Source organism: Aulostomus chinensis, chromosome 7 (genome assembly GCF_037954235.1).
Source record: "Aulostomus chinensis isolate RoL2024-O1b breed Wild chromosome 7, RoL_Achi_v1.0, whole genome shotgun sequence".
In the NCBI taxonomy this organism is placed as follows: domain Eukaryota; kingdom Metazoa; phylum Chordata; class Actinopteri; order Syngnathiformes; family Aulostomidae; genus Aulostomus; species Aulostomus chinensis.
The window spans coordinates 30,690,037-30,705,999 of NC_141326.1; the positions used below are offsets into that span (position 1 = coordinate 30,690,037).

General features: G+C 47.6%; 2 protein-coding genes across 2 annotated transcripts; both read left to right on the plus strand.

Annotated features, from left to right (window-relative positions):
* Positions 1–424: 424 nt before the first annotated feature.
* Positions 425–8,297, plus strand: LOC147259500 (protein FAM3C-like). The gene is made up of 10 exons (XM_086209920.1): positions 425–596; positions 974–1,070; positions 2,694–2,771; positions 3,764–3,823; positions 3,905–4,013; positions 4,543–4,601; positions 4,677–4,727; positions 4,802–4,886; positions 5,591–5,717; positions 5,958–8,297. The coding sequence occupies exons 2-10, from the start codon at positions 1,043–1,045 to the stop codon at positions 6,045–6,047; spliced, it is 687 nt and encodes a 228-aa protein (XP_086066046.1). The 5' UTR covers positions 425–596; positions 974–1,042; the 3' UTR covers positions 6,048–8,297.
* A 2,773-nt stretch (positions 8,298–11,070) lies between these two features.
* Positions 11,071–15,782, plus strand: LOC147259501 (protein FAM3C-like). The gene is made up of 10 exons (XM_086209929.1): positions 11,071–11,118; positions 11,385–11,420; positions 11,949–12,032; positions 13,460–13,516; positions 13,603–13,711; positions 13,888–13,949; positions 14,024–14,074; positions 14,154–14,238; positions 14,411–14,531; positions 15,130–15,782. Exons 1-10 carry the CDS (start codon positions 11,100–11,102, stop codon positions 15,226–15,228), a joined length of 723 nt encoding a protein of 240 aa, XP_086066055.1. The 5' UTR covers positions 11,071–11,099; the 3' UTR covers positions 15,229–15,782.
* Positions 15,783–15,963: the final 181 nt, after the last annotated feature.

Sequence of the window (15,963 nt, forward strand, 5' to 3'; positions counted from 1 at the left end):
GTGTGTGTGTGCGCGTGTTTTGTGCTACTGTGATTGGTTCCTTCAAGTTTTCAGGTGCATCATCTCAATCAGGTTTTTTGGTGTTAACAACAGAAAATATTCCTCCTCAAAGTATCAGTAACTGATGACTTAAGATACATGTACTGGAGTAAAAGTACAGAGTCCCACAAAATATAAATACTCAGGTAAAGTAGTTACCTGACTTTCTGCTGTAGTGTAGTACTTGAGTAAGTCGCTTCTTCAACAACAGGAACACAAGAGCTGTGAGGGGAGGAGCTACATCAGGCTTTATTTCCTGTCTCTAAGACTCAAATCAGGGTTTAAAGTCCACAAGCATTAAGAACAAGTGTGTGTGTTTTGTGCTGCACCTTCATTGCTTCAACAAAAGGAAACTTGAATGTTCCATCACGCCTGTGTAATGCGATCAGCAGGTGGGTGACAGGGACTCCGATGTGCAGGTGATAGATTCCAGGAACCAGGCAGAACCGGATGGACCTGTCAGTCACGCCTCCTCGCTGACGACTCCTGTCCCAATTCCGTACTGCAGTCACAGAACAGGATTCAACAGGCAGGAAGCCAGTGGGGCACCTGAGCAGGTGAGACTCACTCTGACCAGCCCGCTGCCACAGTTTGTGTTGTGGTTTTACTCTGAACGCCGAGTTTGCTGTTTCTGAGCAGGTCACTTAGGTATATGTAGGGTTTCTTCTGATCTCCTTGTTCCTGAATGCTGAGGGTGGGGAGTCCTGCTGCTGTTTCCTTGCTTCTATGATTGAGTGGGATGCTGAGGCTCTCCTCTCTCCTGTTGCTCCTGGAGATCGCACACATCCTCAGTTTTGTCTTCAAGAGGAACCAGTGGTGTTTGACTCATTCTTGTGGTGGCGATGATGTCATTGACAGCTGAACTACTTCATGGAGGAAACTTCTGTCACGCACAAACAAACCCCATCTTCATCTCCTCCTTTGTCTTCCTCAGGGTGAGAACGTCCTCTGAGCTTTCACTCCGTCCTCCACCTGACTGTTGTTTTTCCATAGGAGAACTAAAATGTGGAGACGAACCAGCTGCAAAAGAAGTAAGTCTTTAGTGTGTGTGTGTGTGTTGATAATGCCGTCGCCGCCATGCAGGTGTGGTTTTATTTACCTTATCTGCTGCTGTAAATGTGAGACATTTCCAGCCAGTGTAGTTAAAGGGATAGTTCACCTAGAAATGGTGATGTCATGATGTCTCGTGGCGATGGAGGGTGAAGGCGAGAGTAGAGAGCAAACTGACCTCCCATCAGCACAATGACGCATCGTCTCTTGTAGGGGAACTATCCCTTTGAAGTTCAGCGTAGGCTGAGTGAGGATGTCGCAGCAGACCGGCTCTGGTTACAACTCCCCGCTTTGCCACCAAAGGTTTTAATAAAACAAAAAGATTCACCACAAACTCAGAGAAGCATCAGTAGCTCACCAGCAGCAGGTCCTGCCGAGTCTGCCGGCTCCACGGAGTTGAGGTTCCTCCCAAAACCAGTGACATCATCTGTCATGGTGAACTGCTGCAGGCCTCATGGGAGCTGGCAGATCAGTTCATTGAAAGGTTGTTGGAACTCTGCTGCTGCTGCATGGCTGGATTCTGTTCCTGTGAGCTGAGAGCAGTGACTGGACCCCTCGGGTGGATCGGGTGACCTGATGGAGGGCTACGAGCCCTAGGTTGGGTTCCACTAGACCCGACTAACTATCTTAGATGTGAAGTGATGAAAGTCTTACGTCTCAGTCGAGTTCAGCGATGCTGCTCCCTGCGGGGGGGGACGTTCTGAAGGTTTGACACCGATGTCGTGTGTGAGTGTCCTCAGCGCAAACACTTGTGTGCTTTGTGAACCGGCTCCTGCCGAACCGGCTCCTCTCCTTTCTGCTGTTGGAGTCTCCAGGCTCTCATCGTGTGGTTCGCAGCTGTTGACGTTCTAAAGAGAAACTGATCTCAACCCGACCCCCCCCCCCCTGTAGTTCTCGATTGGGTTTCAGTTGTTCTAACCTTGATTTGGACGACTGAATTTCATTGTTTGCCTTTTTAACCAGGACAGTTGTGGACGGGGACGCCAGCGCCAGTTCAGTAGAAAGAACCAAAGTCTAGAAAATCTGGAACTCGTCAGTTTAAGAACCTGCACCAGTCATGAAAATGTCCTCTAGAGTTTTTGGCAGCCGGCGATCCAGATATTCGCCTCCCGGGTCTCAGCGTTGTGAGACTTGACAAGCTTCTACTGGTTTTGTTCTTCGTGGTCGGAAAGTATAAGAGTTCAGAAGGAAGAAAGAATTGCAGAACCGATCCAAAGTCTGAAAGTCCCACGTCAAGAACCCCCAGGCTGGGTGGGCGGAGCTCTCCGATGTTTGGTAGCATGAGGTTAGATTTGTCCTGAGAAGGACAAGGAGAACAGAAATCAGCTGCTAACAAAAACAAGGTCGGCCATGCTTGTAGTTCATTAACCATGTGGGGTCACAGCTCGTCAGCTGTCTTCTGCTGTCACATGACAGGAGCGTTAAAGATCAGGGAAGAACTGATAACCACGCTATTACATCATCAAGTCACTGACCATGTGACCTCCCTGATGCTACCAGGTAATCACCCAGCAGAGAAACAGCCACGCTGGAGACGTCTTCAGCCGACACTGATTTTGTCTCACGCTGTTCTGATCCCGTCTGGTAACCCACTCTCTCTCCAGGGGTTCTGCTGTACTCACTGATTCTGGTTCCGATCGTTATCTTCATCACCTTACGGGAGAAAGGCAACTCATTGACGGGTGAGAACATTCAACATCTCCCAATGGAACCTTTAATCACGACTAACCCTGCTTCGGCCCCGGATCAAGAAGGTTCAGATCGCTTTGTGGATGCTGGCGAGTTCAAAGTCGATCACAGAACAGAAAATGAGAGTCGTGTTTGTCACGGATCCGAGGCTTGTTCCAGAGCTGGCAGCAGCAGGGCGGATCTAGAACACGCGGGTCTATTGTTACGTCAGAAGTATTGAAACTAAGATTTGCTGAATCACACACACAGTAACACACACACACATACACACACACAGGACTATTTAGAACAAAAATTCAGAAATGGATTTGTTATTGCAGTTGTTACATGATCAGAAATCCACAAACTCTTTGACTGGAGATGAAAACAAACACTTGGACAGTTTAGCTGTTGTTAGCTGTCCTGTTTGCGTTAGCATCAAGCTAAACATCCCTGGTTGTGTGTGGCATATGGCTGGTTTAGCCGGTCACTGCTGTGGTTACACCACAGTGCTAGAATGTAGGAGCTTAAGTGGTTTAATGGTTTGATGTTTTTCGTGATATTCTATGTTAAACCTCGATGTGCTTTCAGTAAAAATATGATTGAAATCTGGACGATCATTCATTAGCAATCAGAGACGCTCTTGGCAGGCTGGAAGCGACTCTTGGTAGAGATTCCATGGAGTGCATTGTTTCATGGGCTTGTTGAACTGACTGGTGGAACTGGTCAGCCATTAGTTCTGCCTCCGCCTCCTGTTGTTCTTCAGGTCCAACCACAAAATACCAAACCATTCGATGCTCAAGCTGAGGCTCAGTTCAAAAACCACATGGGAACAATAGTTATTTCAAACCCCCCCCCCATACACACACACACACACACACACACACACACACACACACACACACACACACACACACACACACACTTGTGGCAAATCAGCTCCATTCTTGCTGTACCTGAGAGGAGCTCAGGTGTCCCCATTAAAACTTGTGTCTAAATGTTCCAGACTGGACGAAGCCTCTACCTGATGTTTCAGAGTCTGATCAGGACACGATGCCCAAACCAGGTGAGCGACCGCTTGCACTCCCATCAGCTTAGGTTGTTAAAGATTGATTATTTTTTAAAAAGGTCTTTATTTTCTCTCCAGCTGGATCATGTGAAACAAAGCGAGGCTGTCCCGATGATCATTTCAGCTTCTTCATCCACAGCGGTGCCGCTAACGTCGTTGGCCCAAAGATCTGCGTGGAGAACGAACTGTAATCGGCTAACATTACCTCTGACCGCATCTTAGCATGCTAACATAACCTCTGGGGACATGTTAACATGCTAACATTACCTCAGAAAGTAAGTCAGCATGCTAACATAACCTCTGGGAGCATGTTAGCATGCTAACATTACCTCAGAAAGTAAGTCAGCATGCTAACATAACCTCTGGGAGCATGTTAGCATGTCAACATTACCTCTGAGTATGCTAGCATGCTAACATTACCTCTGGGAGCTTGTTAGAATGTTAACAATACCTCTGAGTGCATATCAGCATGCTTACATTAACCCTGGAAGCATGTTAGCTTGCCACTCCTAGCTGTGTTTTTTTTTTTTTTTTTTTTTTACATTCCAGTTGACTTGTCACAGAATATTTATATCACATCAAACTCCAAGAAGAGCAGAACTGGGCGTGTCCTTATGAGGATGACGATAGTAGTGATATTGACTATCCTAATAAGAACCTGTAAAGCATCTTTCAAAGACATAAACCAGCATGAAGTCAACTCCTCGTCTCCTCAGGGTTCTAGGAACCATCAAGAACAATGTTGGCGTGGGAATAAACATCGTGATACTAGACGGTGAGTGAGCACGTGATCAGCTTTGGTCTTGTTCCAGCCATTTTCTTTATGACGATGTAACTGTGGTTCTCACAGGGAGAACAGGAGATGTGAGGGAAACCCGCCACTTTGACATGTATGCTGGTGGTAAGTCACATGTTCATTGATCTCTCATGCATGTTTTGATCTATTGAAAGATTTATGACTTGCTTGTCCTTCAGAGGTGCAACCACTCATCACTTTCCTGAAAGAGATTGAAGACGGCTCTCTGGTTCTGATCGCGACCTTTGATGAACCTGCAACAAAGTAAATATTCCCTTCAGTGCCACAGAACCATGTTGATGTTGCCCTCTAGTGGTACCTGCAGTTTTCTGAGCTTTCAGGAGGGTTTTAAATGGACATGCCCACCTTTTTGCCCATCATCTCCAGAGCCAGACAAGAAGACTAGGGACTTGAGACCCATTCTAGTTAGCTTAGCACAATGACTGCTAGTGGGTGGGAAGTGTTAGCGTAGCTCCCTCTCTGCCTGCATTAATATCAGGAGGGTTGTGTGTAACCTTGGTGATGAATACCAGTTTAACATGAGGAGACGTTGTCGTGGTAGAATCAGACACGTAGCCGGAACTACTTTCCTGACTGGCGCAGTGATTTGACGCAGCACCTCCAAAGCTCCACTGGAACTTGGGTCAACAGAACCAAAGGTTTGTTGAGGACTAGAAGAGCGACTGCTGCTACCACCCACTACCAGCCATTGTGCTAAGCTAACTAGCATCCTGGACCTGAGCTAGCTGATGCTAACACTTCCCACCCACTCCCAGTCATTGAGCTAAGCTAGCTAGCCTGGACCTGAGCTAGCTGATGCTAACACTTCCCACCCACTCCCAGTCATTGAGCTAAGCTAGCTAGCCTGGACCTGAGCTAGCTTATGCTAACACGCCCCACCCACTACCAGTCATTGAGCTAAGCTAGCTAGCATGGTTGTCCCTCTTCCTGACTGTAGAGTGTTGCAGGTTAACGGATGAAGCCAGGAAGCTGATGGCTGACCTGGGAAGCTCCTCTATAACCTCACTGGGTTTCAGAGACAACTGGGTGTTTGTTGGTGGGAAAGGAGCAACAGAGAAGAGCAACTTTGAAAAGGTACCATTATCATCAGTGTCCACTTGCTGGCACCTTCAAACATCTTATTAACTCTGATCTAGAAGTTTGAGTTGGAAACAAGGAGCGTTGGTCTTGTGGACAAAACAAGCCAAAGCCTCTGTAACCACCGATGTGTTCGTCAGATGAAGTGATGTTGATCGACGGTTGTGTCCGTTTTCACTTCAGATAAAGGATCAAATCTGGTTTCAAACTGACTTGTTCTCCTTCTGTCTGCTCCAGTATATGAAGAATGACAAAGACAAGAACAAATATGAGAACTGGCCCGAGATGATCGACCTGCAGGGATGCGTCCCTAAGTACTTGAAGTGATTCGCCACTTCGCCCTGAACGTGTGGAAGATGTCACATCAGCACCACCGCCACGTGCAGGACTGCCTGATACTCAGCAGATGTGAGAGCCGGACTTTGTAGCAAGAAGGAGAAGCAGTCGAGGGCTGTTTGTAGGCCGGGCTGAGAACCTGGCAGCTGGTACACTAGATTGCCAAAAGTATTTGCTCACCTGCCTTGACTCACATATGAGCTTTAGTGACGTCCCATTCCTAGTCAATATGACGTGGGTCCACCCTTGGCAGCTAGAACAGCTTCAACTCTTCTGGGAAGGCTGTCCACAAGGATTAGGAGTGTGTTTGTGGGGATTTTTGACCATTCTTCCAGAAGCGCATTTGTGAGGTCACACACTGATGTTGGCCGACAAGGCCTGGCCCTCAGTCTCCGCTCCAATTCATCCCAAAGGTGTTCTACCGGGTTGAGGTCAGGACTCTGTGCATGCCAGTCAAGGTCATCCACACCAGACTCTGCCATCCACGTCTTTATGGACCTTGCTTTGTGCACTGGTGCACAGTCATGTTGGAAGAGGAAGGGGCCGGCTCCAAACTGTTCCCACAAAGTTGGGAGCATGGAATAGTCCAAAATGTCTTGGTATGCTGAAGCATTCAGAGTTCCTTTCACTGGAACCAAAGGGCCAAGCCCAGCTCCTGAAAAACAACCCCACACCATAATCCCCCCTCCACCAAACTTTGCACTTGGCACATTGCAGTCAGACAAGTACCGTTCTCCTGGCAACCGCCAAACCCAGACTCTTCCATCAGATTGCCAGATGGAGAGGCGTGATTCGTCACTCCAGAGAACACGCCTCCACTGCTCTAGAGTCTAGTGGCGGCGTGCTTTACACCACTGCACCCGACGCTTTGCATTGCACCTGGTGATGTATGGCTTGGATGCAGCTGCTCGACCATGGAAACCCATTCCATGAAGCTCTCTGCGCACTGCTGTTGAGCTAATCTGAAGGCCACATGGAGTTTGGAGGTCTGCAGTGATGGACTCTGCAGGAAGTTGGTGACCTCTTCGCACTATGCGCTTCAGCATCCGCTGACCCCGCTCCGTCAGTTTAGGTGGCCTACCACTTCGTGGCTGAGTTGCTGCCGTTCCCAAACACTTCCATTTCCTTATAATACAGCTGACAGTTGACTGTGGAATATTTAGGAGCGAGGAAATGTCACGACTGGATTTGTTGCACAGGTGGCATCCTATCAGAGTTCCATGCTGGAATTCACTGAGCTCCTGAGAGCGACCATCCTTTCACAAATGTTTGTAAAGACAGTCTGCAGGCCTTGGTGCTTCATTTTATACACCTGTGGCCATGGAAGTGATTGGAACACCTGATTCTGATCATTTGGATGGGTGAGCAAATACTTTTGGCAATAGTATGAGAAGAGATCAGCTGGATGAACCAGTTCTTTTCATGCTGCCGCAGTTCCAGCAGCAGCACGTCAGCCTGGCGTCACTAATGCGACTCCCAGGATTCTCTTGACTTGATTTAACCATTTGACTCCCCCGACTTCAGGTCATCTACCCTTGTTAGGCCATGGAAAACACAAGGAAGCTCCTACAGGCGTCGTCACGGTGACAAGTCTGACTGACAGGTCCAGCATGACTCCTCACCCTCTGCGGGAAGCCGGATGAACCAAAACAGCTCGACACACTTCCTTGCCTCGCTATTCGTTGTTGCACACTGACCAAACCCACTTGCGCCAAGCACCATGTGACCTACACAGTTGTGACTCAGCAGCTTCAGAGCCTGCTGATGTGTTGGCTCTCGTCCGTCTACTGAAAAACCAGGATTCTCCACACCTTCCACAAACACAGCAGTTTCAGGCCTGCCATGGGTGCAGCGTCTGCTGCTGCTCTGGGGATTCGCAAGAGTTTCACTGAGTGACAGCAGCGCAGGTTCATCTCGCTCTCTGGTTCTTCCACACGTGGGAAAATGTCTGTTTTTGCAGGTTGGACTTTTTGCATTATCATTGTGTACTTGTACCTTGTTACTTCTGTGTTGTGGACTCTTGGTCGTATGTGAAATGTCTGCTCTACTTTGTTCATGTTTCCTGCTTCTTCTGCATCTCCCTTGTTGGTCTGAACCAGCATTTGAGACCAAAACAGGACTTCAGTACTTGGGGAAGCAGTGGGACGCAAACTGACAGGAAGTTGACATCCGACACGGGAGGGAGTTATCAAAATAAAACCAGAACTGATGAATACACCTGCTTCATTAAAGGACAGGCTTGACTGCACTGGTGTGTCTGAGTCGTGTGTTTGGGTTTGTTTCCTGTTTGATCTGTCAGGGTCATACGTGTTCACCTGGAATCTCATGTGATTCACGTGTATTTCTATCTTGTCAAGTTTCACATGCAAAGTTGCTCAGCTGTTCAGTCCACCTCGAGCAGTTACAAGCCACGAGGAAGGCCCGTGTTTGACACGTTGCAAGTATGTGATCCCACATATGTAAGGTGTGATTGGAAGGGTTCCACATGTTCGATGTGAGGACGGTTCCTTGTGGAAGGGGAAGACAGGGGACTGATGGTGATTATCACCAGACTTTAAGTCCTGAAACTGGAGGAAATGGGCTCCAGGCTGGAGTAACGTGATGTCACACACCCTCATGACGAAGGTCAAGTAAGGCCGCAACCCAATTCCCGTCGGATCTCATTCCAGTGAAAAGCTGCTGAACCGGTTCCATCTCTGCTGACAAGCTGCTGTGATTGGATGAGAGCAGACGGGTAGAACAGCCTTCACCAGCTCGTCTGAGTGGATAGGGCGAGACAAACGTCCATCTTGTTTATTTTTGTAGGGTGGTGGTCAGTTGAGAGCATCAGCGGCAGAGTTGGCGAGCACCACCTCTAGCGCTGTAGGAGGCCTTTATGTGAGGTCATCAGTTCAAATCTGTGTGATAAATAAAGCGAATACAAACAAGGCACATAAACAATCTCAAAAAGGCATAAAAATGGCAACTGGACCAAACCTCGTGTGAGTAGAAGACGTTTGGCCTCTCATCCAAGAGGCATCTTCAGTTCTGAATCCTAATATCAGCTGTATATCTACCAGGAGGGTGGTGGCAAAAAACAAAAAACAACAACTGGTCGTACGACCCGAAACCAATGACTCGTCAGGTGTTAGTGAGAGTCGCTCCTGCTGGAACACAAACTGGGGGTCATCCGTACTCGAAAACACAGAGAGCCATTCATGTCAAACTAGAACGGCCATCGTTGAATAGAGGAGGAGGCCTCAGACATCACTTGTCTCCCACTTACAGTGCTGTGCTTAGATCCCTCCCAAGGAGGAGCAGCCGTCGTTCTCACCTGCAGCCAGGTGACCCCAACGACCCTCTGGAGAGGGCTGGGAGAGGTAGCGACAGCCCAGCCAGGCCAACGACTCTCACTAACACCTGACGAGTCATTGGTTTCAGGTCGTACGACCGGTTGTTGTTGTTGTTGTTTTTTTTGCCACCACCCTCCTGGTAGATATACAGCTGATATTAGGATTCAGAACTGAAGAAGCCTCTTGGATGAGAGGCCAAACGTCTTCTACTCACACGAGGTTTGGTCCAGTTGCCATTTTTATGCCTTTTTGAGACTTACCATGACCTGGATGACTGAGAATATCCACAGATACACATAAACAATGAACAAATAACTGCAATTATTGAACATTCATTCCATGAATTTAATGCTAATTATTTTTTAATTAAATGAGTTTGTTCGTGCAGCCCGGTGCAGCAGTGGTCCTCACTGTGGCCCCCAGCAAGAAGGTTGTGGGTGCAGCAGTGGTCCTCACTGTGGCCCCCCAGCAAGAAGGTTGAGGGTGGAGCAGTGGTCCTCCCTGTGGCCCCCATGAAGAAGGTTGAGGGTGGAGCAGTGGTCCTCCCTGTGGCCCCCATGAAGAAGGTTGAGGGTGGAGCAGTGGTCCTCCCTGTGGCCCCCCAGCAAGAAGGTTGAGGGTGGAGCAGTGGTCCTCCCTGTGGCCCCCATGAAGAAGGTTGAGGGTGGAGCAGTGGTCCTCCCTGTGGCCCCCCAGCAAGAAGGTTGTGGGTGGAGCAGTGGTCCTCCCTGTGGCCCCCATGAAGAAGGTTGAGGGTGGAGCAGTGGTCCTCCCTGTGGCCCCCCAGCAAGAAGGTTGTGGGTGGAGCCCCGGCTGCAGCACGGGGTCTTTCTGGGTGAGTCTCCATGTTCTCCCTGTTCCTGCTGGGTTCTCTCTGGTACTCCAGCTTCCTCCACAGTCCAAAGACATCAAGAGGGACCAGGTTAATCCAGACTCTAAATTGACCGTAGGCGTGGCTGGGAGAGCCAATGGTTGTCTGTCTCTATGTGTTGGCCCTGCCATGGACTGGTGACTTGTCCAGGGGGAAGGCTGCTGGGATAGGCTCCACCCCCACCACCCTCAACAGGAGAAGAGGGAGAAGATGGAGGGATGGATGGAGGGATGGATGATGGAGGGATGATGGATGGATGGATGGGTTTGTTTGTTTTTAAGCTCTTTTCTATTTGAAGAGCGTTTAATGAACTTATGGAGCGAAACTGCAGCAATAAACGTGTGACCCGATCCACAGGACGGCATTTCATTGATTCTAAAAAATGAATCAATGAATTAATGAATGTGTCAAAGGTGGCACACACACGTTTGTCTTGTTTTATCTCTTTATGTTAGAATCTTCTGCAAATACTCCACAGGTGCCGCGGATGTGGGTGTGTGAGACTTCAGAGTAAAGCCAGTGATGCACCAGTGAACCAGCTGATATCCAACCACCAACTAACCAACAAACCACATGGACGCCACAGATGTGAGATTTTTGGAGAGTGAATCATCAGAACCTGCTGTCTGACATGTTAGGACATTCATGATTAAAACCAGACTAAAACCCTAGAAGGTCACGATGCTCCAACGAGGCCCAAAGTGAGAGCGCACCTGTGGGGGCAGCTGATTGGATGGAACTGGTGATCAGGCTGAGGGAGGCGGAACTGGATAGACTTGTCCGTCCCGACAGGTGAGCAGCTGCTCAGTGTCAGCAGCAGCCGAGGCGTCAGCCAGCAACATGCTCACAGTGAGAATCGGTGGGTGACACGTCCTCTACCTTCACTCCGTCGATTCAAACTCTTTCAGCCTCTTGATTCTCCTGATTCTAGTCCTCTGCTGAGGCGATGCTCTGAAACTTTGGACGAGCCGATCGACTGGAAACTATTTGCAACAACATCCAACATTCTCTGGTTGGAGCTCAGCTGGCATGTCACTCACATGACAACCATCCTTATGAGCTCCGCCTGCATTCACAGCTTCGACACTGATTCTTCTTCTCTGGTTATTTGTTGCTTTTTCACAGGAAAAACTAACATGGTGAAACATACAAGCAGAAGAAGTAAGTTTTTCATCCTGTCTAACAGGTTGTGTGTGTGTGTGTGTGTGTGTGTGTGTGTGTGTGTGTGTGTTGATGATGTCATCCAGGTGTGGTTTCTCCCCTGAAGAACTGAAAGCTCTTTGTTGTGAATTCCTATGTGCTCTGGCTCAGAAGCTATGTTTGTTTTATTTGTGTTATTTTTCATTTTCATTCCATGCAACCATATTTCCACCATTATTTGAAAGTTGTTACTTATCAGATTAATTGACACGCAACATGAAATGCAAATGGACACGATCCCGACGCGCTGGAGCCACAGAGGAGGTCAGGTTATCACCCTACGGGAGAATTTGTTTATCAGCGTTTTAATAACTAAAAGACATCCATTTGGTGTCACTTTACTGTATCATAAGAGGAAGTATCAGGAGATGATGCTGTCTATTTAGCCCTGCCCCTATTAGACAGGAGTGTCTGTCCAGTCTTGTGTTCCAGGTGAGTTTTGCCGGTTGCTGGTTGACTGTCCCTGTCCTCTGACGCCTTTGTCCTCAGGGGTATACGAGTGCGTACTGATGGCAGTGCCAACGTTCATCTTCATCATTCTCTTCGTGCACAAATACATCCACCCCTTCACAGGTGTGACACATTATAACCCAAAGAAGGTTCTCTTTTCTCTTTACTCCATGTTCTCCTGTAGAACCCTCGCTGAACCCTCCCTGAATGTTACAATAAGTCATGCGCCTCTGCTCGTGTTAGTGTGCTTGTACTAGTGTACTGGTGTTAGTGCGCTTGTACTAGTGTACTGGTGTTAGTGCGCTTGTACTAGTGTACTGGTGTTAGTGCGCTAGTACTAGTGTACTGGTGTTAGTGCGCTAGTACTAGTGTTAGTGTGCTTGTGCTAGTGTACTAGTGTACTGGTGTTAGTGTGCTTGTACTAGTGTACTGGTGTTAGTGTGCTTGTACTAGTGTACTGGTGTTAGTGTGCTTGTACTAGTGTACTGGTGTTAGTGCGCTAGTACTAGTGTACTGGTGTTAGTGCGCTAGTACTAGTGTTAGTGTGCTTGTGCTAGTGTACTAGTGTACTGGTGTTAGTGTGCTTGTACTAGTGTACTGGTGTTAGTGTGCTTGTACTAGTGTACTGGTGTTAGTGCGCTTGTACTAGTGTACTGGTGTTAGTGCACTTGTACTAGTGTACTGGTGTTAGTGCGCTAGTACTAGTGTTAGTGTGCTTGTGCTAGTGTACTAGTGTACTGGTGTTAGTGTGCTTGTACTAGTGTACTGGTGTTAGTGTGCTTGTACTAGTGTACTGGTGTTAGTGTGCTTGTACTAGTGTACTGGTGTTAGTGCGCTAGTACTAGTGTACTGGTGTTAGTGCGCTAGTACTAGTGTTAGTGTGCTTGTGCTAGTGTACTAGTGTTAGTGTGCTTGTACTAGTGTACTGGTGTTAGTGTGCTTGTACTAGTGTACTGGTGTTAGTGTGCTTGTACTAGTGTACTGGTGTTAGTGTGCTTGTACTAGTGTACTGGTGTTAGTGCGCTAGTACTAGTGTACTGGTGTTAGTGCGCTAGTACTAGTGTTAGTGTGCTTGTGCTAGTGTACTAGTGTTAGTGTGCTTGTACTAGTGTACTGGTGTTAGTGTGCTTGTACTAGTGTACTGGTGTTAGTGCGCTTGTACTAGTGTACTGGTGTTAGTGCGCTTGTACTAGTGTACTGGTGTTAGTGCGCTTGTACTAGTGTACTAGTGTTAGTGCGCTAGTACTAGTGTTAGTGTGCTTGTACTAGTGTACTGGTGTTAGTGTGCTTGTACTAGTGTACTGGTGTTAGTGTGCTTGTACTAGTGTACTGGTGTTAGTGTGCTTGTACTAGTGTACTGGTGTTAGTGCGCTTGTACTAGTGTACTGGTGTTAGTGCGCTTGTACTAGTGTACTGGTGTTAGTGCGCTTGTACTAGTGTACTGGTGTTAGTGCGCTTGTACTAGTGTACTAGTGTTAGTGCGCTAGTACTAGTGTTAGTGTGCTTGTACTAGTGTGTGATTCACCATCTTGTGATTGAAACTATTCCAGGTGAGAGGACTCGTGATGTTTCGTTCCGTGACCTCAGGTCGCCCTTTGACCCATTAGGTGAGCGACTCATCACTCTTGGCTCTGTCCGACTCATTCATTAATAATCATAATTGATTGATTAAATGTTCCGTGTTTCTCTCCAGCTGGACTATGCATTTCGGACAGAAACTGTCCCAAGGAACATTTCAGCTTCTACATCCAGAGCGGAGCCATGGATGCGGTAGCACCGAGGATCTGCGTGGAGAATGACCTGTAATCAGCTTCCTCTTGTCCTCACACCTCACATCCTTCTGTCTTGATGAGGGTTCTTGCTCCCTGGAGGATGAACCCAACTCTGATGGTTCTTCCTGGCGCCCTCATCTGGGCAAAGTTTGAACTTATCCACTGATGTTAACATGCTAACATGCTATTGGTTTCTCATACGTCAGGGTTCTGGGGAGAACTGGGAAGAACTATGCCGCCTACGGACTCAACACCGTCATTCTCAACGGTGAGAGTGGAACCTTCACATCAGCTGTGTTCTTGTTTCATGGTTCTTCATCATCTTGACTCTTCCTCTCAAAGGGAAAACAGGGGACGTGATGAAGACCGACCACGTCAGCATGGACGGCAGCGGTGAGCAGACACCGGCGTTCTGGTTCTTCTGTATTGTCTCGTCTCCACAGGAGGTTTACCAGATGTGTTTGTGCTGCAGATGTTCAGCCTCTCATCAAACTCCTGACAAACATTGAAAACGGCTCTGTGGTCCTGATGGCGTCCTTCGAGGGTCCTTCATGGAGGTAAACCCCCCCAAACCGTTTGCACCCTCCTGCAACAAGTCTGGCACTGCTAAACTTCTGAGGAGAACCATCTCACCGGGACAGTCGGTCCCACCTTTGTTTGGCTGCCATGGTAACATCGCCTGGCCGCTTGCATGGTGAAGTTGAGGTGCTGAGTTCTGCTGTGACGCAGGTTGACGCACCACGCCAGGACGCTGATCGCTGGCCTGGGAAGCGCCTCCTCTCAGGCGCTGGGATTCAGGGACGCCTGGGTCTTCGTCACCAACGGAGCCGCGACTCTCAACTTTGAGAAGGTAAACGACCTCAAGGCACCGCGAGGAGGCGCCTCTGAATACTGCAGTACTATATAGTACCACACAAACACGTGTAACAGTACCTCAGTCCAGGTTTGCATGATCAGATCGAAGCGAAGTAAAATCTGGTCAACTGGACGTAAGTTTATCTTGAAGACGTTTCACCTCTCATCCGAGAGGCTTCTTCAGTTCTAGTGAAGAGTGTGGAAACTCCAGCTTATAAACCTGTGTGGGAGTGGTCAGTGCTATTGTGGTGGAAACGACCCTCCCCAGACTCACCTGGCCTCCCCAAACGACAGTCGTTGTGCGGTGTCAGGGAGTTTCAGGGGTGGTCGTCCACCTCAAGGAGGAAAGGAAAGGAGGTGTCGCTGGAGGTACAGTCAGTTCTCCGGGTTCAGTTTTGTGTATTTGTACACAAGTTCTGCTGCTGCTTCCATCTTAGACTTGAATGACTTGAGTCAGCAGCAGCTTCCATGTCATTCTTCATAAAAACAAGTTTGAATAGCAGGTTTGTGTCGTACTGCTGGCAGACGTTTGAGTCACAGTTTTATTCTCAAATATTTTGTGCCGGAGTGAAAAATGTCTCTCTTTTTTGCAGTTCATGTCGAAGGAACATGAGGACCCAGCATCTGAGGAGTGGGCGGAGCTTGTGGAACTGCAGGGGTGTGTTCGCAAGACGCTGGAGGACCCCAAATAACCCTCAGAGGAGATGTGACTTTCATGTTCAACTATTTTATTTTTCTTGCCATTGAGAAGTTATATATCTTCAGTCATATCAAAAATATTCATGAGGGATTTGTTGACTTGTAATGTAAAAGTTATGTGTGAGTATGAAGATTTTTGTGTGATCGTGTCTGAAGGAGGATTTTAAGCCCTGCTGCTGTATCATCCACAGGTTTGCTGACATGTTATTGAGCTAAAGTGCACATTCATTTTTAAAGCCATTAATATTTCTCAGCTGATCTGATAAGATTGTGGGCAAACTACTAAATATGTTATGAGCAGGTTAAACTGTGAAATCAGAGGTTTCATGAATAGTATTTAATAGGATTTTTATTTTAGAATGTAAAACACGTAAAAACTATGCAAGAAATCCCATTTAGCAAAAGAACCTCGTTTCGTGAGAGTGTAAACAAAAAAAGAAGTTAATGTTACACATGTTTTATCAAATTATGGGATTTATATATATTAAACATTGTCACTATGTGTGAGTGTAAATGAACTACAGTGAAGGAAGACTGGTTGTTTACTGTGTTGGGAAAAAAATTCTCTGAGGGGTCTCCAACATGAGGGTTTTCTCTGTTTACATTATGTTTATCATCGGCAGCCAATGAATTAATAGTCTTTCGTTTCGTGTCAACAATACAGTAATATGAAGTCATATTTAAAGTTCTACAACCTTCACGGAATTATACGGGATGTGTTTCTTGCC

Bases quoted from the DNA above. Each gene is read 5' to 3' on its own strand.
- LOC147259500 (XM_086209920.1), top strand. From the start codon at position 1,043: ATGTGGAGACGAACCAGCTGCAAAAGAA. The intron at 4,014-4,542 runs GTAATCGGCTAA...TCGTCTCCTCAG, and splicing joins ATCTGCGTGGAGAACGAACT to GGTTCTAGGAACCATCAAGA. The intron at 4,887-5,590 runs GTAAATATTCCC...AGAGTGTTGCAG, and splicing joins TTTGATGAACCTGCAACAAA to GTTAACGGATGAAGCCAGGA.
- LOC147259501 (XM_086209929.1), top strand. The intron at 12,033-13,459 runs GTGTGACACATT...AAACTATTCCAG, and splicing joins ATACATCCACCCCTTCACAG to GTGAGAGGACTCGTGATGTT. The intron at 14,239-14,410 runs GTAAACCCCCCC...GCTGTGACGCAG, and splicing joins TTCGAGGGTCCTTCATGGAG to GTTGACGCACCACGCCAGGA.